A 26,036-nucleotide genomic window follows, 5' to 3' on the forward strand; every position below is an offset into this window, starting at 1 on the left:
CGTGGTCGGTAGTCGAACGACGACCATCTAGGAAAGTCTTTAATTACCGATTGCAACATTGTTCCTTAATGTGTGGTCTATCGGGGGGCCCATATTCGTTTCACGAACTGCCCGGATAGTCGCGGTTCGTGAAACAAAGTAATTGAATGCTAGTGGCTTACGGCTGCTAGCATACAAATTACAATGGCCACATAAGACATAGCAGAATACATACATAATATAGCATAAAATACAGACAACCTTTTGATAAGTAAAGTCCAGTGTTCCAGAAGTGGCTAGGTTTTGCCACAGTAACGTTTTGATTTTTTGTTTAAAACATACACAAAAATACTAAGGGATTTGGCCTATGTCTTATATCATCTATTTCCTATTCCTAGTCAACCAGGTATACAAAATATCTATATCTATCTATCTATCTATCTATCTATCTATCTATCTATCTATCTATCTATATATCTCAATGGGAATATACTTCAAATATATTTTTCTCATATAATAATTGTGCCACACATACCTTTAACAAACACACACATTCACATTTTGTGTGTGTATATATTCAATTCATATCATATTTAAACAGTGAAGTTTCTTTTTAATAGTGCATTACAGACAAAAATAATTAACGTACACATCTTGGTGTCCTAGTTTGTGAAACAAGATGAGATTAGAGATTTGGAAAAAACCTTGATGTATGAAAAAAAGGAATTGAAAAATGCCATAAAAAATCTTGCAGAGGAAACTGCGGCTTTTGAAGAATTTCTCAAAGAAAAGGAAAAAGCTGCATTGGAAGCTGAAAAAACGTAAGCACCTGTTTATTGTTCTAGATTTTCAGCACACATCTAAAAGCTCATTTCTCCTAATTTTATCTGTCTGATGTTTTTAGCGTAAATCAAGCGACTAAAGCAAAGCTTGATAAAAAGGCAGCAATACGAAAAACTGCAGAGGAGTTAATGGCAATTAAGAGGTAAAGATGAAATTATATTTTATTTCTATAGTGACTGATGTAATGAAAATCAAATTGCAAACGCGATGACCGTTAAAACGGGAAAACTGCAGTTCATTTGTTTTATGTTAGATACTTAGAATTGATTATATTGTCAAACAGAAGTCAAATAAGGAAGAGTGTAAAAAAAAAAAGTCTGAGTAAGGGCTCAAATGCTCAAAATGCATCAGACTTAAGGTGCAATGAGGTCTTTTGTCCCTTAGACATGCCGTCTGTCTGCTGCCATCTTTATGGCTGTGAGAAGGGAATTTAACTTAAAAATGACTAACTGATTTAACTAGAGGGCTGCGATCTCTTCTATGCATTGAAAAATTTGATTTTAAAGGAACATTGCAAGCACCATAACAACTACAGCACATTGTAGTGGTTATGGTGCCAGGAGTGCCCTGAGACCCCTACCACTGTAAGCAGTCAAATCTATTTTAGAATGGTTTGACTTGTTACCTGGGGTGTGCTGGGTGCCGTGCCCTACCTCCATTACAGCCGACTGAGTCCAAGGAGCTCTTTGTCTTTGCTAAGCCCGTCAGTGCAGGGCTTAGCTCAAAGCACTCAACCAATGAGTTGGCGCTTGGCTAAGAAAAGCAAAAGGTATCCCCTAAGCAGGAGCATCTGGCGCTCCTGTAGCTATAGTGGGGGCAGTAAGCGGCGCCAACCAGACCTCAGGTAAGAAGTCAAACTATTCCAAAATGGTTTGACTACTTATGGCACCATAACCACTAAATTGCCTCCAGTTCTCCTGTAGCGATAGTGGAAAGCAGGGAGTGGCACCTGATGCACCCCAGGTAAGAAATCCAACCATTCTAGAATGGCGTTGATGTAGAAATGTATCATGAATAAGATCATCCAAGAGATAACCAGAGGCTCCTAATTAGGTGTTCGAGCGCTCGGGAGAATTGATAATAAAACCACAGACTCTCTTCGTTGTAGCTTGAACATGATCTCACCTTTAATTGCAAAAGCATTGCATATTTATTATGACATTAGTCTACTGCGCATGCGTACAAGAAAACAAGCAACAATGACTTACTTGTGAAAGTGTTATGTAAGCTATGCTAGAATACCAAGGTTAAAAAAAAGTAACATTTCAGAAAGGAATGTGCCCCAAAGACTGGTGACAGAATCAGAAGTGAAGGAATGAACTTTTAACCCTTTCAGATGTGGAAGGACTTAACTAAGGCAAAGGTTTTAACCCTTTATTTACCTTTATCTATGACCACATCCCTACCTAGGATGGGGACATCACTACTACTGGTTCTGGTACTTGGAGTGTTCTTTTATAAAGAAACCCTTCAATGATCAAAACACATTCCAAGAACCATAACTACTACAACATATTGTAATGGAAAAACTGTTTCACAAAAAAAATGAGCAACTGTGTTTATACCTTCCTAACCCTGGAAGCCCTACAAAAAGCTATAGTGGTTATGGTCCTTGTAGTGTATATTTAAATCTAAACCGGAAAATAATTTTGAAAAAAAATGTGAATATCGAATGGAGGTATCGCAAATTAAAATGTAAAATCTGTGTAATCCTGTCCTTTCAGTGACATTGTGCTGTATGAAGAGGTTCTCAAAGAGTACAAGCAATGTGAAAAAATTCTTACCGGCCTATCCCCGGCTCAGTGGAAAGATGATCAAATACAAAAGAAAATAAACCAAAAAGCATGCAGAAAGAAACTGCAGGTTGTCCTCCCACAGGCTATGAGGAGTATGTACTTTCCTGTTACTACTAAGAGCTGATACAAACGGACTGAAATCTTTGTGTGACACGTCCTTTCTGAGCCTCCAGGATGGCTCTATATTCTCATAATGGTAGAGTGCGTTTAGATCTGCTCGCTGAACTGATCTTAAAACTTTGAACTCACCCCTGTTTTAAAAGTTACTGATACACATGCACATGCCTCCCAGCAGTCCATATTCCAGCAGGACAGTCCTGATTTTCGAGGTCCTGTCCTGACTTTGTTTCCTGGTGTTCCACTTTTGGAGACGTCCGGTAACTGTCCCCAAAAAACGTAGCACGAGCACAATATTACTACGCTCAGGACACTAGTACCCTAAAGAGAGCACTGCAACAGCGCACGCTGCATGAGTACGATTAGTTATTGAATAGAATGGGCTACTTATATCGCCTAAATGCCTGTCCTTATATAAAAATATAAAAACCCTCAGTAGACGGCAGATGCCAATGGTTTTTAAGGAATGGGCATGCATTGTATTTGTTGAACTGCATTATGTTTCCAAGAATTGTATTCAAGTTCGCTTCTGTGTAAGCCCAAAAGTGGATGTACACTTGCTATGTCTACTGAGTGAAAAATAAAGAATTTAAAAAAATAAACTATGAAGTTTTAAGGAACTGTATACATCTTCTGCTTTCCACACAAGCAGAATGGGATTATGGGAAGATTCTTTATAGTATTCGTCCCCCCGGGATTCTAATATAAGAAAAGTGTGTCTTCGATATTTTACTTTCCTGGCTAATCATGGCAGCATCACTTATGGGTTAGCTCCACCCTCAGCCGGATCAGGACAGAAAACAATTAAACAATTAACGAGGCTGTAGGCATAAAGGGTTCCTCCTCCCTCCATACCTCAGTCTTTTTTCTGTCCTCAGTCGGACAACAGGAATTATTCTGCAGTCAGATTAAATTTTTTGGCCACCTCCCACGTTTACCGTGGGTTTACCAGATGAAGTTCAGCCTCTCTTCATCTGAAGAACTCAGTAATCAGGCTGCACGGGCAGAACTAACTGAGTTCGGTGTGTGCAGTTTAGAGACTGTCATACATGAAGATTCTGGACTATGTATCTGGATTTCAGGAAGGCACAATTCAGGGGTTCGTATTTCTTTAATTCCCTAAACTGAATTTGGTGCTGTATATATACAAATGAGTATATCTGTTTTATAGGGGTCGGTTACCTTAAAAATCCCCTGATGCATGTTCCCCATCTATAATGTGGAGTGGGCTTATTCTCCACAGGAGGCAAGGGCTTTTGGAGAAGCTTAGCTGAGTAATCTTCTCTTGTGCTGCTATCAGGCTGCTGACTTCTATAAGTCTGGATTACATCTTACCTGTTATCCTTGTTCTGTAAGCAGGTGCTGTATAAGTGGGTCCCTGACATCCACGATAGAGCTGGTAAGATGGGCCCATTGGGAAATTCAACCTATCCAGATGGGGTTTCTACGGCAGTTCAACAAGCACAATCCGAACTGGGATCACAAAATTGTTCTTATGAAGTATGCAAAGAATCAGCTGAAGTGGTGGAAGAACAAGAAGAATCTGAGTCAGGGGTTTCCGTTGGAGGAACCGAATTGGTTAATTGTTACTACGGACGCAAGCTTACAAGGATGGGGAGCTCATCTGGGGTCTCTTTGGAAACAGGGAAGGTGGTCCAACATGGAGAGAAAAATGCATTCAAACTTAAGAGTTGAGAGCTATTCTCAAGGCCCTTCAAGGGTTCCTTCCCTTAATACAAGACGCTTGGATTTTGATACAGACAGACAACAGGGCAGTGGCGTCATACGTGAACCATCTTGGTGGTACTTGGAGCAAGCTTCTGTTGAGGGAACTAACTCCTCTTATGTCTCTGGCACAGAATCATCTTCAGGGATTAACCCCTTAAGGACCAAACTTCTGGAATAAAAGGGAATCATGACATGTCACACATGTCATGTGTCCTTAAGGGGTTAAAGGCAGTATATCTACCAGGTCCTCAAAATATTTTGGCAAATTACCTGAGCAGACCAAGTATTCTGCCAGGAGAATGGAAGCTACATACAGAAGTATTCCAAGCAATTACTCTTTGGTGGGGCATACCACAGATCGACTTAATGGCTACGAACAGGAACACTCAGGTACCGAAGTACTTCTCTCTTCTTCCAGACCATCGGGCAATGGGTCAGGGATGCCTTGTCTCAAATATGGGATTTCGATCTGGGATATGTTTCCTCCCTTACCGATAATTCATCGCTTACTAAAGAAAATTTGGATGGAGAATCAAGTGATGCTATCATCCCGTTCTGGCCAAGGAGGCCCTGGTTCCCTCTCCTGTGCAAAATGTCCTTGGAGGAACACTGGCGGCTCCCAATCAGGAACGATCTGCTAAGCCAGGGTCCTGTCTACCATCCCAACTCCATACATCTGAGATTGGGGGCTTGGCTTTTGAAAGGGAACAGCTCCTGCAAACAGGATTGTCTGAGGCAGTAACGAATACGCTTCTTCTGTCTAGGAAGAAATCTACGTCCAAGTGTTATCTGTCATGATTCGGGGAACCCAACACGCTAACATACACACAGACACACACACAGAAAGTGTGCAGTACCGGTCCTTAGAGTGGCCGGGCTAAGCACACACAGAATAGTCAGGAGACAAGCCGAGTAAGGGGAACCAGAAAACAGAATAACGAGAAACAAGCCGAGGTCAAAGGGTAGGAAAAAGTCACAAAGTCAATATAACAAGCCAGAGAGTACGTAACCAGAAATCACACGTTCGGAATCAATACCATAAAGCAAAGACCACAACAGGGCAGGGAGGAACAGGAAAGGTAAGTATTTAAACCATCAGGTTAATTCTGATTGGATAATTTCCAATCAGAATTAACAATCACACGTGGGAGATATCTAAACCTCCCACTGTGATTGAGGCACTGTGCCTTTAATGCCGGGTCAGGTGACTGACCCCGGCGTGACATATCTTGGACAGTCTTCCAGCGTGCAGCGTCATGCATGCTGCCGCTGGGGGGCGTGGAGGAAGACGCGGGCGGCATCCGAGGCTGGAGGGATGCCGCTCGCCGAACCCACGTGGAGAAGGGGACCACGGACGGCTGGAGGGTGAGTGCCGCGATCGGACTGCAGCCGTCCACGGGATCCTGACATTACCCCCCCCTCGAAGACTGCCCAGAGGGCGGGAAGCAGAAGGCTTCAAAGGAAACCGGGCATGAAAGGAGCGGACCAAAGAGGGAGCGTGCAGATCAGAGCACGAAACCCAAGATCGCTCCTCAGGGCCGTACCCCTTCCAATCCACCAGATATTGCAGCCGACCCCTAGAAACACGAGAGTCGAGAAGGGCAGCCACTTCGTACACATCACTGGGGACAGCGCGAGGGGAAACAGGCCGCCCGAGGGGACGAGAGAACCGGTTGCAAAGCAAGGGCTTCAAAAGCGAAACGTGAAACGTGTTCGGAATGCGCATGGAAGAGGGCAAGTCCAGGGAGTAGGAAACGGGGTTAACCCTACGTAACACCTTGTAGGGACCAAGGAACCTGGGAGCGAACTTCATCGAGGGAACCTTGAGGTGGAGGTTCCTAGAGGACAACCATACCCTATCACCCGGAACATAGGAAAGGGCCGCACCCCTATGGCGATCAGCAAACTTCTTCTGAGCAGCCGCTGAACGGGACAGCGCAACATGGACCTGATCCCACATCTTCCGCAAAGAGGCGAGGTGCTGGTCCAAAGCGGGCATTCCCTTGTCGGAGAACGCACCGGGAAGGACGGAAGGCCGAAACCCATAAGCAACCTCAAAAGGACTTAAGCCAGTAGACGAATGAGACACCGTATTCCTGGCAAATTCAGCCCACGGAAGGAGGCGAGACCAGTCATCCTGGTGCGCATTAGTGAAGCAGCGCAAATACAATTCCACAGACTGATTAGCACGTTCGGCTGCACCATTAGATTGCGGGTGATAGGAGGAAGTAAACGACAAGGAGACCCCCATCTCAGCACAAAAACCCCTCCAAAACCGAGAGACAAATTGAGGACCCCTGTCAGATACAATATCCTCAGGTACCCCATGCAAGCGGAACACTTCCTTGGCAAACACCTGAGCAAGCTGAATCGCAGAAGGCAGTTTCTTAAGCGGAATAAAGTGCGCCATTTTAGAGAACCTATCCGTCACAGTTAATATCACTGTCTGACCATCGGAAGGAGGAAGGTCTACAATAAAATCCATGGATAAGTGGGTCCATGGTTTCTTGGGTATCGATTGAGGCATCAGGAGACCCTGGGGTCTCACATTAGGGGACTTACACTGCGTACAGACCCGACAAGCCTGCACAAAATCCACTACGTCTCGCTTGAGTGAAGGCCACCAGAACTGTTGAAGGAGGCCCTTATAAGTCTTGGTAACCCCCGGATGACCAGCAGTTTTAGCGGTGTGAAATAAAGTTAACAATTTCTTTCTGTCATTCACTTTAACGTATAGTCTGCCAACAGGCGTCTCAGGGGGTGCTTGAGTTTGGTATGTCTTAATATTATCAAGAACAAGAGACGAAACAACCAAACGGGTAGCAGCTATTATCTGAGACGCAGGTACAATAGGTTCAGGGGTCGGGTTAACAGATTCTAGAGGTTCATACTGTCGAGAGATAGCGTCAGCTTTGGCATTACGGCAACCAGGTCTATAGGTAATCACGTATTGGAAGCGTGAAAGAAATAGAGACCATCTAGCCTGCCGGGCGGACAACCTTCTAGCATCAGCTATATAGGAGAGGTTCTTATGATCTGTTATGACCATAACTTTGTGTCTAGAACCCTCTAATAAGTACCTCCATTCCTTAAAAGCTAACACAATAGCTAATAGTTCCCTGTTCCCAACATCGTAATTCTTTTCTGGATCAGATAACCTTTTTGAAAAGTAGCAACAGGGATGGAGGGGTTCGTCATACGATGACCTCTGTGACAGTACTGCTCCCACGCCTGATTCAGAAGCGTCCACTTCCATAACGAAGGGAAGGATCAGGGTGGCGTAGTACTGGAGCAGAGGCAAATGCCTTCTTGAGAGTGTCGAAGGCCTTAAGGGCTTCAGGAGTCCAAACCCTAGGGTGTAGACCTTTCTTAGTCAGCTTCGTTATAGGGGAGATAAGTGGTGAAAAGTTTCTTATAAATTTCCTGTAATAGTTGGCAAATCCTATAAAACGCTGGATAGCCTTAAGACCTTGGGGAAGCGGCCAGGATAGTATGGCTTCTAACTTAGCAGGATCCATACTGAAACCCTGTTCGGAAATTATATATCCTAGAAATTGCACCGAGGTCTGATCGAACAAACATTTTTCTAATTTACAATAAAGTCCGTTCTGTAATAACCTTTTAAGCACCATCCTAACATGATTATGATGTGTCTGCAAATCAGGGGAATATACAAGGATGTCGTCAAGGTACACCACGGCACAGACATGCAATAGATCCCTGAGGACATCGTTTATGAGGTCCTGAAACACAGCAGGAGCATTACACAGTCCAAAAGGCATGACTAGATACTCGTAATGTCCGCTACGTGTATTGAATGCTGTTTTCCACTCATCATTCTCCTTTATACGAACAAGGTTATAAGCCCCCCTGAGGTCTAATTTAGTGAAGTATTTAGAACCTTTGACCCGGTCAAACAACTCCGTGATGAGGGGAATAGGGTAGGCGTTTTTAATCGTTATATTGTTCAGGCCCCTGTAGTCTATACAAGGCCGTAGGTCACCCTCCTTTTTGGCAACAAAAAAGAAACCAGCCCCAGCAGGAGAGGAGGACCTTCTGATAAAACCTTTACTTAAGGCTTCCTGTATGTACTCCTCCATTACCTGGTTCTCTTTTTCAGAAAGAGGGTATACCTTACCCCTAGGCGGCATAGTACCAGGTAAGAGGTTTATGGCACAATCATATTCACGGTGCGGGGGTAGTTTATCTGCCTCCCTTTTTTCAAACACCTTAGCTAGGTCCACATACACAGGAGGAACATAAACAGAAAGTGGTTTGGCTGTGGGTACATTAAGCAAGCCAACAGGACAAACACGAGTCATACATTCCCTTTGACAAGATTTCCCCCAGGAGAGAATCTCCAAACAACCCCAATCAATCATCGGATTGTGTTTAACCAACCAGGGGAAGCCCAAAACGACAGAGGCTGTAGGGGAGTTGATTATTTGAAAGGACAATCTTTCCTTGTGCAAGGCACCCACAGACATAACCAGTTCTTGGGTCTCATGGGTCACCAGAGGTTTCTCCAATGGTCTACCGTCTATGGCCTCCACGGCCAAGGGAGTAACCTTTTGGATCAGAGTCAACGATGTGGTTTTAGCAAAACTCTCATCCATAAGATTGTCAGCAGCCCCTGAATCTATCAAGGCTTTGGTAATCACGGCAGAATTTCCAACAAAAAGGGTGACCGTAATAAACGGTCTAGTAATGGGGACGTGAGGGGTAAACGACATAACACCCGAGGCCGACCCCTCTATAGGCCTTGGGTGCTGCAGTTTTCCCCGCAATTCAGGGCAGGTTCTTAGAAGATGTCCCCTTTTCCCACAGTAAAGGCATAACCCTTCCCTTCTTCGGTATGATTTCTCTACCTCAGTTAACCCAGTAACACCCAATTGCAAGGTTTCAGGGGGAGGTTGGCTAGAAGGGGGTAATGCCAGTAACGCAGTACTGGGTAAAGCAGGTAACATCTGTGTATACATACGCCTCTGACTACGTCTCTCTCTAATACGATTATCAATACGGATGATATAATCTATAAGATCGTCCAGAAGGACAGGCAATTCCCTGGACGCTATTTCGTCCAGGATGTAAGCGGCCAAACCCTCCTGAAAGGCTGTAACGAGGGCATCATTATTCCATACCACCTCAGCTGCTAGAGTGCGGAATTCGATAGTGTAATCCGCTACAGATCTGTTAACCTGTCAGACCCTAAGCAGAGCTTTGCCAGCAGAAGCAACCCTACCGGTTGATCAAACGTGCGTTTGAAAGCTGTCAAAAAAACTGCGAAGGACATAGGAGACGTATTCTCCCACATGGGGTTGGCCCATGCTAAAGCTCTCCCAGACAAGTGGTTTATCAAAAAGGCAATTTTAGTTCTGTCAGTGGGATAGGAACGTGGATTCATTACCAAATGGATGTCAATTTGATTGAGAAAACCACGACACAATGCTGGGTCACCACTATAGCGCTGTGGCGGTGTCATATGGACTACATGAGCAGAAACGGGTACTGGAGTGGCAATGGGTTCGGACACAGCAGCAGCCACCTCCTGGACGGCAGGCTGCAAGTGTGCAGTACGAGCCAGTATGGTCTGTAAGGCTTGAGCAAACTGAACCATACGGTGGTCCAAGCCATCCATTCTAGCCTCCTGATTAACTAAAAGCTGGGGTATGTCAGCAGGTTCCATTATGGCCCTGTTGTAATGTCACGATTCGGGGAACCCAACACGCTAACATACACACAGACACACACACAGAAAGTGTGCAGTACCGGTCCTTAGAGTGGCCGGGCTAAGCACACACAGAATAGTCAGGAGACAAGCCGAGTAAGGGGAACCAGAAAACAGAATAACGAGAAACAAGCCGAGGTCAAAGGGTAGGAGAAAGTCACAAAGTCAATATAACAAGCCAGAGAGTACGTAACCAGAAATCACACGTTCGGAATCAATACCATAAAGCAAAGACCACAACAGGGCAGGGAGGAACAGGAAAGGTAAGTATTTAAACCATCAGGTTAATTCTGATTGGATAATTTCCAATCAGAATTAACAATCACACGTGGGAGATATCTAAACCTCCCACTGTGATTGAGGCACTGTGCCTTTAATGCCGGGTCAGGTGACTGACCCCGGCGTGACATATCTTGGACAGTCTTCCAGCGTGCAGCGTCATGCATGCTGCCGCTGGGGGGCGTGGAGGAAGACGCGGGCGGCATCCGAGGCTGGAGGGATGCCGCTCGCCGAACCCACGTGGAGAAGGGGACCACGGACGGCTGGAGGGTGAGTGCCGCGATCGGACTGCAGCCTCCCCTTGCAGCCGTCCGCGGGATCCTGACATTATCACCGTATATGGGAGTCATTTAAGTCCTGGAATCTTGACAAAGGTCTAGACTACTTGAAACCTGATCAGAACCAGATTTTGGAGTTCTTACAAACTGGATTGGATAAGGGTTTAAGCCTGAGTACCTTGAAGGTGCAGTGTTCAGCACTATCGGCCCTCTGTAACTACTCTTGGGCTTCAAATCCCCTGATTGCCAGGTTCTTTAAGGCTACCATTCGCATTAGAACTCCTTTGCGCAACTATGCTCCTCCTTGGGATCTTCCTCTGGTCTTGGATGCCTTGTCCGAAATTCCTTTTTCTCCTCTAGAGAACTTGGTTTTCTCTTCTCTCACGTACAATACTCTATTTTTGTTGGCTATTACGTCAGCCAGAAGAATCTCGGAGGTGAGAGCTCTCTCCTGTGCAGAGGACTATTTTCAGGTTTTCCACGACAGAGTGGTTTTACGTCCGAAGTTGGAATTCCTTCCTAAAGTTGTCTCAAAATTTCACTTACACCAGGAGATAGTTCTACCTTCCTTTTTTCCTGAACCTTCCTCGGAGCTAGAGGTGAAGCTTCATAATCTGGATATTAGGGAATACTTGATCAGGTATTTGTCTGTTTCTGGTACATTTCGTAAGACGGATCATTTGTTCATTATTCCTGAAGGCTCCAGTAAAAGGTGAAGCTGCTTCCACTTCTACACTACGTAGATGGATTTCCAACATCATCACTAAAGCTTACTCTCTGAAAGGTGTTTCTCCTCCGAAACGGATTAAGTCTCATTCGACTAGGTCTTTGGCTACTTCATGGGCTAATTGGGCAGAGGTGTCCCCTGATAACATATGCAAGGCAGCAACGTGGTCTTCTCCTATGACCTTCATAAAACATTATAGGCTGGATGTAGCCTCTTCTTCTACTAAGTTTGGCAGAAGCGTGTTGGCTTCTGTTAGCTCGGCAAATTAAAATGAAATGTTATTGCAGTTAAAATGTGTGGATTATTTTTCCCTACCCTTCTTGCTAGTTTGCTTGGGTATTACCCATAAGTGATGCTGCCATGATTAGCCAGGAATACCGAAATTTTGTTTCATACTTACCAGTAAATTTATTTTCCTGGCTATTTCTCATGGCAGCATCAGGTTCCCACCATGGGTTTTGTCTGAGCTTTTCAATTGGACTGAAGTATGGAGGGAGGAGGAACCCTTTATGCCTACAGCCTTGTTAATTGTTTAATTGTTTTCTGTCCTGATCCAGCTGAGGGTGGAGCTAACCCATAAGTGATGCTGCCATGAGAAATAGCCAGGAAAAGAAATTTACTGGTAAGTATGAAACAAAATTTCGGTAATTTAAAGCATCCTATCCTGTCTATGTATAATGACTTCTCCTTACATGGTGAAAGGCAGCGCTTTATACCCCTTTAATACATTTTTTTTAGAGGGGCAGGGCCGAGCAGCCAAGCAAGTAGGATGCAGACTAGCTGAGCTCCTGCATCATAACTTGGAATTAAGAGATTAAACATCTATTTCACCGTTCTACACTTCACCTAATTTCACTAGCTGATCCTGCTTTGGACTATTCCAGCCTGAAATTTGAGTGATGGAGTTCTGCATTTCAACACTGAGGCCTGGTGGATGTCTAATCTCACGTCTTCAGATCCAGCAAGTACATTTTCCCCACCACCTCCCTCCTGGACCGGTGGGGGTCATTGTCCACTTGGGCATCACTCTTTGACTAGCTCAATAATGTCAGCGGGGTATGACGAGAAGGCTTCCGAGATATGCAAGTGGGATCTCCCTGCGGAATCCTTGCCCACTTTGACCAATTCTGTGCAAAATTTTGGCTTCGCTTGGAGTCAAGAAAGAGAGTAGAGGCTGGAGCACAGAAAACGCACAGGCAAGTTTACTTTTCCTTTCATGGCCACATGGCGGGAAGCCATCGTGTAAGCAAGATGGCGCAATTTTGGAGCTACCACTCACATCTGAGCCAGCAACCATTATGGAGAACCATGACCCGACATTGCCAATGCACAGAACAGTGCTATAAACCAAGGCAAGCAAGTGTACCGGGTGGTCGTCCACAGACCCATCTATCCCTGCGTAGGCTGTTTGTACCTGCTGACACGCTGCACGCGGCATGACAGACCTCGGCTGAGGATGTATCATGACCTTCCTTCTTGACTTTCACACACTGCCTTCAAATCAGGCATCGGCTGATTATCACAGACAGAGCCAGGAACTCGTCCAGCTTACACCCAGATAAATGTGTCTCTCTAGTTTGATTTGTCCACACAGTTTATTCTAACTCTGGGGCTCGCTAAGTTTCTGTGCCTTGCTGATCTTATCTTGTACTCAGGACACACTACCTACACAGGGACCTTACCCTCAGTACCTCTTGAAAATGGATATCTCAAAAAAAAAAAAAATTCCTTAAATTTTCGTAGAAACTTAGGTTTATTTCGAAAAGTACAGTATACAAAAATGAATGTAAATGGAAGAGTGTATATGGGAGGACTGCCTGTGGCCTTTTTGTAAACTGTGTCATTTTGAAGCTGTTTTATGATTTTTTTGTGTATATGATTGTCTTTAAGGGTGACTGTGACCGTATGAGTAAAGGGGTAGCTGTGGCATGGTGAATGTGACAAGGCGAGGGAATGAATGAGACCGGGTTGGGGGGTGAGTGTAACATGGTGTAACAGGGTGAGAAGAGATAAGTGTGACAGGATTAGGGGGCTAATGTGACATGTAAAAGAGTTGGGGTGAATGTGGCATGGTTGGAGAGTCAGTATAACAGGGTTGGGGTGAATGTGTCATGGTTGGAAAGTCAGTATAACAGGGTTGGGGTGAATGTGTCATGGTTGGAAAGTCAGTATAACAGGGTTGGGGTGAATGTGTCATAGTTGGAAAGTCAGTATAACAGGGTTGGGGTGAATGTGGTATGGTTAGAGGAGTAAGTGTAACATGGCAAGGGGAGGTGAATGTGACAGGATTAAGGGGGACTAATTGACAGGGTGAGTGTGGCAGAGTAAGGGGGTGAGTGTGGCAGAGTAAGGGGGTGAGTGTGGCAGGGTCGGGGGGTGAGTGTGGCACAGTTGGAGGAGGGAGTGTTACAGGACGAGAGGAGGTGAGCGTGACAGAGTAACAGGATTGGGGGTGTTATTTGACAGGGTAAGTGTGGCATGGCAGGGGCAGGATGAGTGTAATGGGGTGAAGGCGGATGAGTGTGATAGTGCAAGATACTTCAGTTTGCAGTTCTGCACCCGGCGGAGCTGCAGACTGACTGTAGTGCTGTCTCTCTCTCAGGGCAGACTGAGGGAAGGGCCTCGCACTCGGCGGCATAATGGGCTAGCCGCCGGGCCCTAAGCCATAGACCGAGGACCTAGCATGTTAGTCTGCCTTAAGGCAATTTAGGCAGCTGCGAGGCCATACGCCTAATTAGAGAACTGCCTCTGCTGGGTCGCAACTATAGTCATTGTGGGCCGCAGGGTTGACATGCCTGCCTTAGAATGTACACTAGCCTGTCTAATAAATGCTCACTTACTCATCTTTCTCACCTGCACCTAATAGTAAGCTTTTAAACATGTTGCTCACTATTCATATATCTTTGATTTCTACCTACTGCTATACATTTTTATTTTATTTTTTTGTGAACATGTTTATTATATTTTCAAAAATTGTGCATTTCCAACATCAAAATGTTTAATTGCATATTGTTATATATAATTTTAAATTAAAAAGTAAAAATGATGAGTAAAAGAGAATTGTGTTTTTACTGGTCCCTTTTTTTTTTTTTTAGAAACGGATAACAAATTCCATATACTGGTCCATACGTTCAGGATTACCCTGGTATCAGACTCATACAACGAGGGACAAAAAACAATCAAACATACAAAAATCAGTGATGTAATATAATTAAAATACGGACAGCTGGAGTCATTAAATTTAATTTCAACAGTACTATAGAACTCTATAACGATGGTTGGAACTTAGATAAAACTCTCCTTAGATATCACTGAACAAAAACATAGAAATATAGACCCGTAATATTTTTAGATTTAATTTATTCAACTCAATATAGTTTATTTCTATATCTCATCTAGTCATCAAAAAAAATCTGTGAAACTATAATTAGTTTTTTTTTTCTCTCTCTGTGCAGGATTATCAATCAAACCAACAAGAGGAGGCACTTTACCGGACCTGAGTTCGGCTCTTCCACGTAAATCCATTATAGCAATGAGAAAGTTATCGGCAATCAGGTACGTTGCAGCAGAAATAGAAAAAAAAAAATCTCAAATGACCACGTCAATCATAATACTTTTTCACAGAACTTTTTCCCCCTACTTATTTTTTAATACAATTTACCAAAACTAATCAGTTTTTCTTCACTTCACAGTATTTTTAATATAGTTTACTTATTTTTATACCGTATTTAAAAAAAAAAAAAAGTATGCATTTTTGATTTGTGAAAAATACAATTTTAGAAATCTATCTAGCAGTCCGCATAGAGACAACATACCGAGAAGAGGAGTAATGAAAACAATCGGGTTTATGTATAAAGTGTTAAATTCAGTTTTACTTAAGATTTAAATTTGTTAACCTTTCTTCATGCAAGGTGTGGTCTTTCCAGTGATTTATAAAGGGGCAAAATTTTATTTTCATCCCAAGAATTATTGACCCACTTTATACATGACAATTCCTTACTGGCCATAGCCACTGCTGATTGACATTGCATATTATTGCATAGAACAATTACCAAATCCTTCTCAATTGTAGTTTTCCCTAATTCAATACCATTTAGGGTATAATTTGCTTGGGCATTCTTTACCCCTAAGTGCATAACTTTGCATTTATCTACATGGCTTCTATGTCTGGGACATAACTCAATAAATTTGGACATGATTTTATTAACCACCAGACAACAGGGTGCCGTGTATGAACCCCAAAACATGAACCCCACATGTACATATTACAAATTATACATCTCCCCCAGACATGGCTAGCTCCCATAAGTAAACTGTCCAAAAAGCGCTTGTATTGGAGGTATGTAGCCCAAGTAATCAAGTTAATTTCTTGCGAGATGTGGGTAACCTCGAAACTGACCAGGAGTTCCAGGCTGTGGCCAGTCATAAAGAAGTTTCTTCAGCTCTGTAGAAGGGAGAAGTGGACCTCCCCTGTTACTTTCACTAGTTTTTGTTAACACTCCACCTCCTTTAGCTTCCTTTCATTTGGCCCTCTTCTAGGTTTCCTTGTGTAGGACCAGTGTGTGTTGAAAGTTGTACCAGGTAGCAGCGGGAACTCTGGCAGGGTGGGAGCTCCAGGTGGTTGGTACAAAGCTCCTGCTTGTGCAGTTCTGACTTTCCTGGTCAACAAGAACCAACTAGATGAACACATGGAGGTGGATGCAATGGTGTGACCATGCTGTTTTTTTTTTTGTGGGGGGGGGGGGGGGGGGAGAGAGAGAGGGGGTTGCATAGAGTCCTGCACCATCTGTCTGTGTGATCGGAGCAGGCTATATCATAGATAACATTAACATGATTTGGCAAAGATTTGACAATAATTCTAAACTCTATCAAACTCGATTCTACTCTTATAAGGACACACCTAACACCATAAAACATATGTTCTTTGCTTGCTGCAAGAAGAGTTTGTCCACTGTCTCCCACGCAGTTGCTAATAACTGCAAAAAATTGCTGCAGCCAAAAGCCCACTCTCTCAATGACAAAGCAGGAGAAACTAACCTTCTATTCTGCCGAACAAAGTATTTCTAACGCGTGCATGCGCTATAGAAATACCTGCCCAGCCTGATAGGGGATGACGGGATCTACTGTAGGGTTCGAAGCTGCATATTGCATAAATAGAAGTTATAAAAACAAATATATTTTACAAGTAAAACACTGTGTTAAAACTGTCGTTGCAGACATTTCAGGAGGTCCAGTGCCTTTTTGGACAAGGGACAGACAGACGATTCAGAAAGTGAAGAGGTATGTACATTGGGAGTCTAATCAAATGTATTTGGAGAAAAATATAAAATTATTTTCTTGGTTTGTTTCCTTTTTATCTAAAAGTAAAAGGTTAATAAATATTGCTACAGTCAATTAAACATTTTACTTTGTGCTGCAATCACATCATTGGAATAGATATTAATAATTTGAAACTTGGCTTAGGACACAATGTTGTGTCATTACCCTTCATTTTTCACCCATGTCCATTATACATGTTCTGGAAAGGGGGCAGGGTTTCCAATGGCTGGGGGAACTGAGTTAGGGAATATGTATGCAGTTATTTAATCCCCTGTTCCCTTGCACTATCCACGTGTTTTTGAAGTTGCAATAGATGACACTGTAACGGATCACCTGGCACCCCGACTTGGTACCTCCGTTAATGGATGCTCCTAGTGCTTCCTGAGGACTCCAAGCACTCTGGCAGACACCATAATCACCGAATCCAAGAAACCTTTAAATTCTCCCAAGCGTATGAATGCTGTAGACCATTGAATAGGAACCATACGAATAGGCTTGTACCCCTAGCAGTCAACTGGAACAGCATACAATAAATCCTTCCCCCAATAATGAGACGACACATCACTTTGAGGTTAAAACAGGAACTCAGGACTGGCTCATCCAGCCTGGCTTTTATTACACTAATCCACATACAGGCCACACCCAGGGGGAGGCATAAAATAACCAATCACATACATGGTTCAGCCCACACATCCCCTCCCCTCAGATAACATTAAACTCAATTATCCGGTACACTTTTTCAGCCAAGTTCTGGATGTACCCCAAAACCCGGGGGTACACCTTTAAATCCAGCATCGCTGGATAGCCCTTATTCAGGGGGACAACATATCCAAAATTCAAGTAATTCGGATGAATGGTTCGTGAGATATGGGGTTCCAAAGATTTGACCGACCGCATGGGTAAAGTATCCGAAAACAGTTCCATGCATTTTGGCCCTGCGGTCGGTCACAAACAAGGGAATGAAAACAGGCGAATTGCCTGTGTTATAGAGCCTGGAGAGGGTTTGAATGAATTCCCTTGTTTGTGGGGTTCTTTCTACCGAACGGCGGGTCATTCGGTAGTTTCCATACGAATTTCTGGAAGTATGGAGGTCTCAGCGGTGTTTGCCTAGTCAAGTGTCCGATTTTAGTTCCAGACACTCGACGGCAAAACACCGCTGTTCGGTAGTTTAAGATGGCCGCCGCCACGTGTTTGTTTCCCGAATGGCGGCCACCCAGAGGACAAAGAATACATTACACTGATTGCCAATTACCCGTTTGCAACATTGTTGCAAACTGTAATTGGAGGCACACTTATTCCTGGGTGGTCTGGTTGTTCGGTAGTTTCACTCAATATAATAAATGGAGTGATTCTACCGAACAATCAGATGAATGCTGCATACATATCCCAGGTTAAACTTAACACACAAATACACATATAATATTACAGGCAGTACACTAGAATATGTATCACAGTCTTAAAGGGACAGTAGTCCCAAAAGTCCCAATATGTCCATAGATGCTGTTAAAAGGGCCAGTAGCAGCAATATACAGTACAATATGCCCCAAATAACCTAGGGGCCATAGTCAGCAGGTAGGAGGCTAGCAAACAGGCTTCTCCAGGGCCCAGTGGCGAGGTTGGTTTCGCCACAGACACCATGCAAAACTGCTCGGGACTTTGGTGTAAAGGTGCCAGACTTGGCTTTCAGAAGCCATTATTATAGTGCACGAGTCTCAAACTACTTGGTGTAGGGATGGGGGAACCAGACAGCATCTCATTTACAAGACTGTCTAGCCAGACACCTGGCGAATTCTTAATGTCATATATCTGGCACCTTCATTCCCAAATGATGGAAATGATAAGGGAGCAGGACTAGGGTAATGCAGTGTGGCCGAGCCTGTATCTGTGTGTGGGGGAGGCACATTGACAAGTAGAGATCATCATATGAGAAGACAACTTGGCCAGTGGCCCCAAGGTGAATTACATTTGGGACCCCTACTGTATTTTAACCAGCCAGGGAAAAGAAGAGCAAGAGAGAGAGGTCTTCTGCTCCCTTCCACTGCATCCGAAGATATCCTTAACATACTGGTCCATTTTACATGGGAGTCCCAGGTCTCTATGTCATGTTACTGGCAGTGCTGTCTGAGCAAGGAATGTATTCTAGAAATGAAAAAGGGGAGAGACAATGTAATCCTAAAAATATTCAAATGCAGTAGTGGATCAACTCTTAATGAGTTGAATTCCAGATTCCAACAGCATCAGTGGTCCCTAGATGGTGTCTTCTCCTTCTCAAATGAGAACCACACAGTGTGATAATCTTTGGTCTTGCAACAAAGATATGGGCAGGCACACATAGCCACAGCTACCATTGTGCAGCTGCATATATTCAAAAGCACATTTACTCATTCTTTTAAATTCGAGGTTGGAAACAGTCATTTCATATTCGTATTGTTTTATAAGATTTTTTTAATTAAATGCTGATAAAGCAGCCCCTCATACAGTTTTATCTGTTAGACATTTTATTTTAGAATCTGTTCTTTAGGAATTGGAGTTGTACTTCACTGCTCCAAAACAGCTGCTTGACGCTTTCGTAGATCTAGAAGACCAGAATATAAGTTTGACCAAGTATGCTCAAGAACTGGATGAAGACCTAAAAGCTTTGCGAAGGAAAAACCAACGTAAACAGAAAGCAGAGTGCGTGTATTTCAAATACTAATGCGTGAGATACCTATAATGAGAATTCCCTCTTTACAGTAAAATGATCAGAAAGGCTAACTTGTATTATGGCAATTAAATTGCAGTTTCCACAAATTTCACTTTCATTCCCTTTAAAGACAGAAAATCCAGCTGCAACTATAGGAGATGATTTTTCAAAAACGGTGATGTCTGGTTAAAGATTGAAATTCAGTTTCCAATTCAACACAACCTGGTGATTGGCAAATAAACCCATTGCCTAATAACTGTTATATGTTTAACGGTGATGCTAGCCTCCCTCATCATTTTCTTTTTCTGCAAGCAGCGTGTATTGATAGGTTTAAAGCCAGCTGGCATGACCAGGGCAATCTGTCTGCTCTGTGTTTTTATAGAGAGCGGAAAATAAGCATTTTAAAAGAACAAGTGGAATCGCTTACGGAAGCTTGTATCAAAAAAGAAAAGAAAGTTAAAAAGCTAAAAGCAGGAATGTTTTCCCTTGACGGGTCAAAACCAGACACACAGGTAATTTTATACAGATTGATAGGCAATTCTAAAAACACAATGAAACTTTTCCCAGTGTTTCGAATTGTTTTTATTAGGCTGCAATGCTCCAAACAATAAAGGAAAAGATTGCGGAGGTGTACAAAGCGTGCATCGGGGAGATTCAGGGACCTTTCGACGCCATGAATATGCTAGCAGGAATCGAGCACTGTTTCGAAGAAATACTTGAAAAATTAGAACTCATGCCACCAGACATTCTAGAAGTTGCTGAAAAGAGAAAACTGAGAGAACAGAAAAAGAGGTAATATATATCTACGTAGAGGTACAGATATAACTCTGTTATGGAGTTATTGTAATAACCGTTAACTCAAGTATGTAAGGAATGGATCGTATCTACATTGCTGAAAAGATATAGATTCAGCATATCTATTGTTTTTAAAATGAGCATTTGACAAAAATCACAATAAAAAGTCTCACTGAAACAACACATAATTAGCATGGATTAAAGGGACACTATAGTCACCAGAACAACTACAGCTTATTAAATTTGTTCTGGTGAGTAGAATCATTACCTTCAGGCTTTTTGCTGTAAACACTGTCTTTTCAGAGAAAATGCAGTGTTTACATTACAGCCTAGTGATAACTTCACTGGCCACTCCTCAGATGGCTGCTAGAGATCCTTCCTGGGTCATGGCTGCCTAAAATGCATCCAAACATTCAGTGTCTCCTCCCTCTGCATGCAGACACTGAACTTTGCTCATAGAGATTCATTGATTCAATTCATCTCTATGAGGAGATGCTGATTGGCCAGGGCTGTGATTGAATCATACTGGCTCTGCCCCTGATCTACCACTTTGTCAGTCTCAGCCAATCCTATGGGGAAGCATTGTGATTGGATCAAGCCACCACTTCTAATGATGTCAGCAGACTGCTTGTTTTTCTGAGTCTAACATCATGCAGAGTTACAGCTTCAGGCTTGAATAAAGTAAGATTGTGTTATATTTATGGAGGCATAAGGGGCCCAGGGGGGGGCTAGATTGTGGTGTTAACACTATAGAGTCAGGAATACGTTTGTGTTCCTGACCCTATATTGATCCTTTAAGGAAAATGAGCACATTTTTCCAGTTTGGCTATTTTAGCAGAAAAGTATAATTTCTATGTCAGTTGTTTCCAATTGTATATGTAATGAATATACACAATGTTTAAATATTTCAGAGCACATGTGGAGAAGCTTAAAAAGGAAGAGCTCTACCATGAACAGCGCCGACTCTCCACCCTGCAGAGAGCCTTGGCAGACACCAAAAGAAAGGTATGCTTGTTTTCCTATTGCCCAGGAAATGCAGTACCATGTGCTGGGCAGGCATATTTGTATTCTTTAAACCATTCCCCAGGGAAGCAGCAGGGCTGCCTGGAGGAGAAGTTAGGGTTTGGTGCCGGGGCAGATAGTGAGTGGTTTGCACCTCTGGAGAGGCCCAGCATGCACTGTATTCCCAGCATGCACTGACTCACTGAGCGCAAGGCAGTGAGGGAGCAATTACAATAGTCTGCACCTGCTGGAGGTTAAGGCCTCTTGCGAACCCCTTCAGGACCACCAAAAAACCCTCAGCATGGTAAGGGATGGAGGCTTGACAATGTACAGCACCACATACATCGCAAGGGGAGAGAATATAGTAAAGGGTGAGACACTGATGGTAATTCACAAAACTCAGATTTATTACAAAATAAATTGTGGCAAAACACAGGCCACAAAAAATAATCCATGTCACTATAGTGGAGTTTGATAATTTTTCTAAATCAGCTATTTTTGCCTTGGGTTTTTCATATAGTATTAAGTTGTAAATACAGAGATTTGTAAATAGTCCCCTCAATGTCAATGGCCCAATCTTTGTTATTGAATTTATGTTGTGTCAGCACAAGTAGATAAGCTTTAGTCTGTGGTGGGGCCTGACTGCCAACTTGACCGAACATGTTCCTTTCTAGCTGTGACACATTCAAGCAAAAAACAAGCCTTTATTGCTCATAGTCACGCTGTCTGCAGACTCACAAGAGTCTGTCCTGAAACTAGCAGCAACGCAAAGACACCCGACGTGTGACGTTATACTGGGGATCCCTATTGACCGCCCTTGCGGCCTAGCCTGTCAAGCGGCCTAGTGACAGGGAGAAGCGGCTGATCTCCCGTTGCAGGGCCAGCCTCTTACAAGGATCATTCTTTAGCTCCGCAACCCCCTTTGGACCAGTCCCCGCTAGGGAAACTAACCTCTCCACACCAGCAAAATCTCCTGCCGACTGTGTCTCCACACAGAGTGGCCAAGATGGCCACCACACCCCAACCCCAACAGCACTCGGAGCGCTCAATCCAGGCTTGGGAAGAGCACTCTGAAGCACATTTTGACAGGATCTGCAAAGAGTTCTGGAAACGCATTGCTCGCTGAACCCCCAACAATGTGTCTCATGCGGAGTCGTGATACCAACAGCGTTACTGGATCACAGACCCCACTCAGGGCTGGGAGCCCTCAAGGAGGTCCTACCCACTGGGCGCCTCGATACACCCCTGTATATGTTAGAATGTCAGAGTCCTTGTAACTATGAATGGAAGAGGACGATGGGCCACATTTGGCCAAATGCAAAAAGTGTAAAATGTTTCTTGGTTACCTCATTCTATGCAACAACTATCACTTACCTCGATATTAATGTTGCATATCTACAAATACTACCGTCCTATCTCGCTACTGCCTTTTGCATCCAAGATCCTTGAAAAAGTTGTGTATGCGAGATTGACAGACTTCTATGAGTCCAACTCTCTGCTAGACCCGCTTCAGTCTGGTTTCCGCGCTAAGCACTCTGTGGAAACGGCACTGACCAAAGTATCCAATGATCCTACTTGCTGCAAAATCTTGTGGTCACTACTCTATCCTAATTCTCCTTGACCTGTCTGCAGCTTTTGACACTGTTGATCATCAACAGCTTCTTCTCATCCTCCGCAATATCGGTCTACAAGATATTGCTGTCTCCTGGTGTTCCTCCAACCTCTCCCAGTGCTCTTTCAGTGTTTCTTTCTCTGGCTCTGCTTCTTCTCCCCAACTCCTCTCTGTTGGTGTCCCTCTAGGTTCAGTTCTTGGTCCCCTACTGTTCTCCATCTATACTGCCTCCCTTGATAAACTCATTAGCTCCTTTGGCTTCCAATATCATTTTCTATGCAGATGACACGCAAATCTACCTGTCCTCTCCTCGTCCCTCTTGAGTAGTGTCTCTGACTGCCTCTCTGCTATTTCTAACTGGATGGCTGCCCACTTCCTTAAACTAAACTTGACCAAAACTGAAATTCTGGTCTTTCCTCCCTCAAGTGTTGTTACTCCTGTGCTACCATCAGCTCCACCACGCAGGCTCGCTGCCTAGGTGTTCTCTTTGACTCTGATCTCTCCTTTAAGCCTCACGTTCAGTCTATCGCCAAATCCTGTCGTTTCCATTTTAAAAGCATTGCGCACATCCTACCCTACTTAACGCCAGGTGCGACTAAGGTGCTGGTCCATTCCACTGTCCTTTCTCGCCCTGACTACTGTAATCCACTTCTCAGTGGTCCTACGAGCTCCCAACTTGCACCATTACAGTCCATAATGAATGCGGCGGTGAGGCTCATCTTCCTGTCCACCCGCACCTCCCCTTTCTGTCATTCCCTACATTGACTTCCTGTAAGATATATATTTAAAATTATGGTTCTTGCTATCTATCCTCCCTAATACACAAGTATGTCCCTTACGATCTGCTGAAGACTTAAGTCTATCTTCTGTCTGTACTCCCACCTCTGATGCTTTCAAGACTTCTCGAGGCCTGCACCGTTCCTGTGGAATTCACTTCCCTCCTCCGTTAGATGCTCACCCAGTCTCACTACTTCAAAAAAATCATTAAAAACCCATTTCTTCATAAAAGCGTATCAATTAAACTTAATAGCTCCCAACTAATTCCTCTCTTGCCACTGTCACTAGTCTAATACTATCCTTACCTTTTGTGTCACTTTACCCCACTCCCTCTAGCATGTAAGCTCATTGAGCAGGGCCCTCATCCCCTCTGTTCCTGTGTGTCCAACTTGTCTGGTTACAACTACAAGTCAGTTTGTCCACCCATTGTAAAGCGATGCGGAATTTGACGGCGCTATATAAATATCATTATACAAAAATGTTCTTAAAATAAAAATATTCCATATAATAAAAAAAAGCTCAAAAAACACAAAAAAGAAATTGGAGTAAAAAATAAAAATCTCAAGTCTAGATCAACACACAAAGTAATAACTGTCAGGATCCTATCCTGACGGCCAAACATTTATTTTCTGCTGTTTTATTTACTCCAATACCCGTTTTCCACCACTTGTCTAAGTTCTCACACCTGCCTAAAATGATAATCTGAATTGTGTTATAAGAGTCCACACCCTGCTAACCAAAGGGCCTTTATATTGATAGCTGTTCATTGTCTAATACAGACAAGACATTTGTTCCTGGCTCATTCTGATAGCCGAGAACCTGCTTAAATCTCTTTCCTTTGATCCATCCAAACAACCTAGATTATTTCAGACTGGACTTTGTTTCCCAATTGCTTTGGACCTAACCTGCCTGGACATTACAAACATTCCTATTAATTGCAACTCTCCTGGATAACCCTGTGCCACCTATCTGATAACTGCTGTACAACCTCCAAACAAAAGAGACTGATCACCTAAACTTAGAATGAACCTGAATTCCATAAGCCTTTATTATATTCTGTTTATTTTTGTCCTATTATGTTTGCCTGTTACCTATAATTTCTCTTATAGGTTTCCTGTAAACCTGCTTTGGGGCATAATGCCTAAACTTCTATTTTTATAACTTTTTCTTAATTACCTGTCATCAGTGGTGGCTCTAGACTTTTTGAGGCCTTAGGCGAAACTCAAACATTAGGCCCCCACTAACACCTAAAGTGGAAAAAAAAATAAACAGGGGTTGCATTATGTGTATAAGGTGCTGTAGTTGTATTGAAGGACGAGCTAGTCTCTGTATTCATTGTTCAGAGGCTTGCAGCTCTGTGTGCCGCTTTGTTGTAAGCTCTCTGACTTTAGTTATGGCATAATTTGCCAACTAAATTAATTTGCAATAAACAAATTTTATTAGCAATTATGCTAATCATTTATACATGACTGCAGGGTATGATTACATAGCCTTGCAGTCATGTATACAATATTGCCAGTGTGTGTTTTTGAGTGTCTGGCATGGTCTACCTAAGTGTGTGTGTGAATGTATGTCTTTATGAGTATGTGTCTGGGACTGTATGTGTGGGGTTGCTGCTTGCGGTGTTTATGGGGGCTGCCTGTGTCCTTTGTGCATCTGTGTATGATGAATGTCTTCAGTTTGTGACTGTGACAAGGTGAGTAAAGGGGTAACTGTGGCAGGGCAATTGTGACATGATTGGAAGAGGGAGTATGACAGGATTGGAGGAAGTTAATGTGACAGGCTGCATGTAGCATAGTTGGGGGTGGAGGGGGCATGTTTGGAGGAGGCAGTGTAACAGAATGAGGGGAGGAGAGTGTGACAAGATTAAGGGGGTTAAGTGACCGGATTAGATTAATGTGGAAAGGTGAGTGTGGCGGGGGAGAGTGTGGCATAGTTGGAGGGGCTTGTGTGTGGCAGGGTGAAGAGGGTGAGTGGGACAGGATTGAGGCGTAATTAAAAACACTGCTAAAATGTAATGCACAAGCCTTAAAATGTATTTGTATTGTTTACCATTATAATCAGGAATGTTTTGATAGGGCAAATATATTCCTACATATATTTAAAATCGTCCCTGTCCCATTTTTCAGGAGCTTGCACAAAACATTAGTTTGCTATGCATAGGAATATTGTAAACTATAAGCATTATCTGCCTTTTCCTACAGGAGGGGAGGAAATTGATGATTCGGTCAGATCCGCCATCCATAAAACAGAAGACAATTTATAACGAAGAAATGATCCGAAGGATGCAAGAGGAAGAGAAGTATTTCTTCACTTAAATACTGGCCATTTGGCATAGTTTGCCACATTCTACATTTGAAAATAAATGAAAAA

At 43.4% G+C, this 26,036-nt stretch overlaps 1 protein-coding gene across 1 annotated transcript; it reads left to right on the forward strand.

Annotated features, from left to right (window-relative positions):
* The first annotated feature begins 935 nt into the window (after window positions 1–935).
* On the forward strand, window positions 936–26,032 carry CCDC38 (coiled-coil domain containing 38). Its single transcript, XM_063445144.1, has 9 exons — window positions 936–964; window positions 2,547–2,710; window positions 14,931–15,030; window positions 16,692–16,755; window positions 19,316–19,467; window positions 19,860–19,989; window positions 20,067–20,269; window positions 21,184–21,277; window positions 25,868–26,032. The coding sequence occupies exons 1-9, from the start codon at window positions 951–953 to the stop codon at window positions 25,979–25,981; spliced, it is 1,035 nt and encodes a 344-aa protein (XP_063301214.1). The 5' UTR covers window positions 936–950; the 3' UTR covers window positions 25,982–26,032.
* Window positions 26,033–26,036: the final 4 nt, after the last annotated feature.

The sequence above is a fragment of the Pelobates fuscus genome, chromosome 3, assembly GCF_036172605.1.
Source record: "Pelobates fuscus isolate aPelFus1 chromosome 3, aPelFus1.pri, whole genome shotgun sequence".
Classification (NCBI taxonomy): domain Eukaryota; kingdom Metazoa; phylum Chordata; class Amphibia; order Anura; family Pelobatidae; genus Pelobates; species Pelobates fuscus.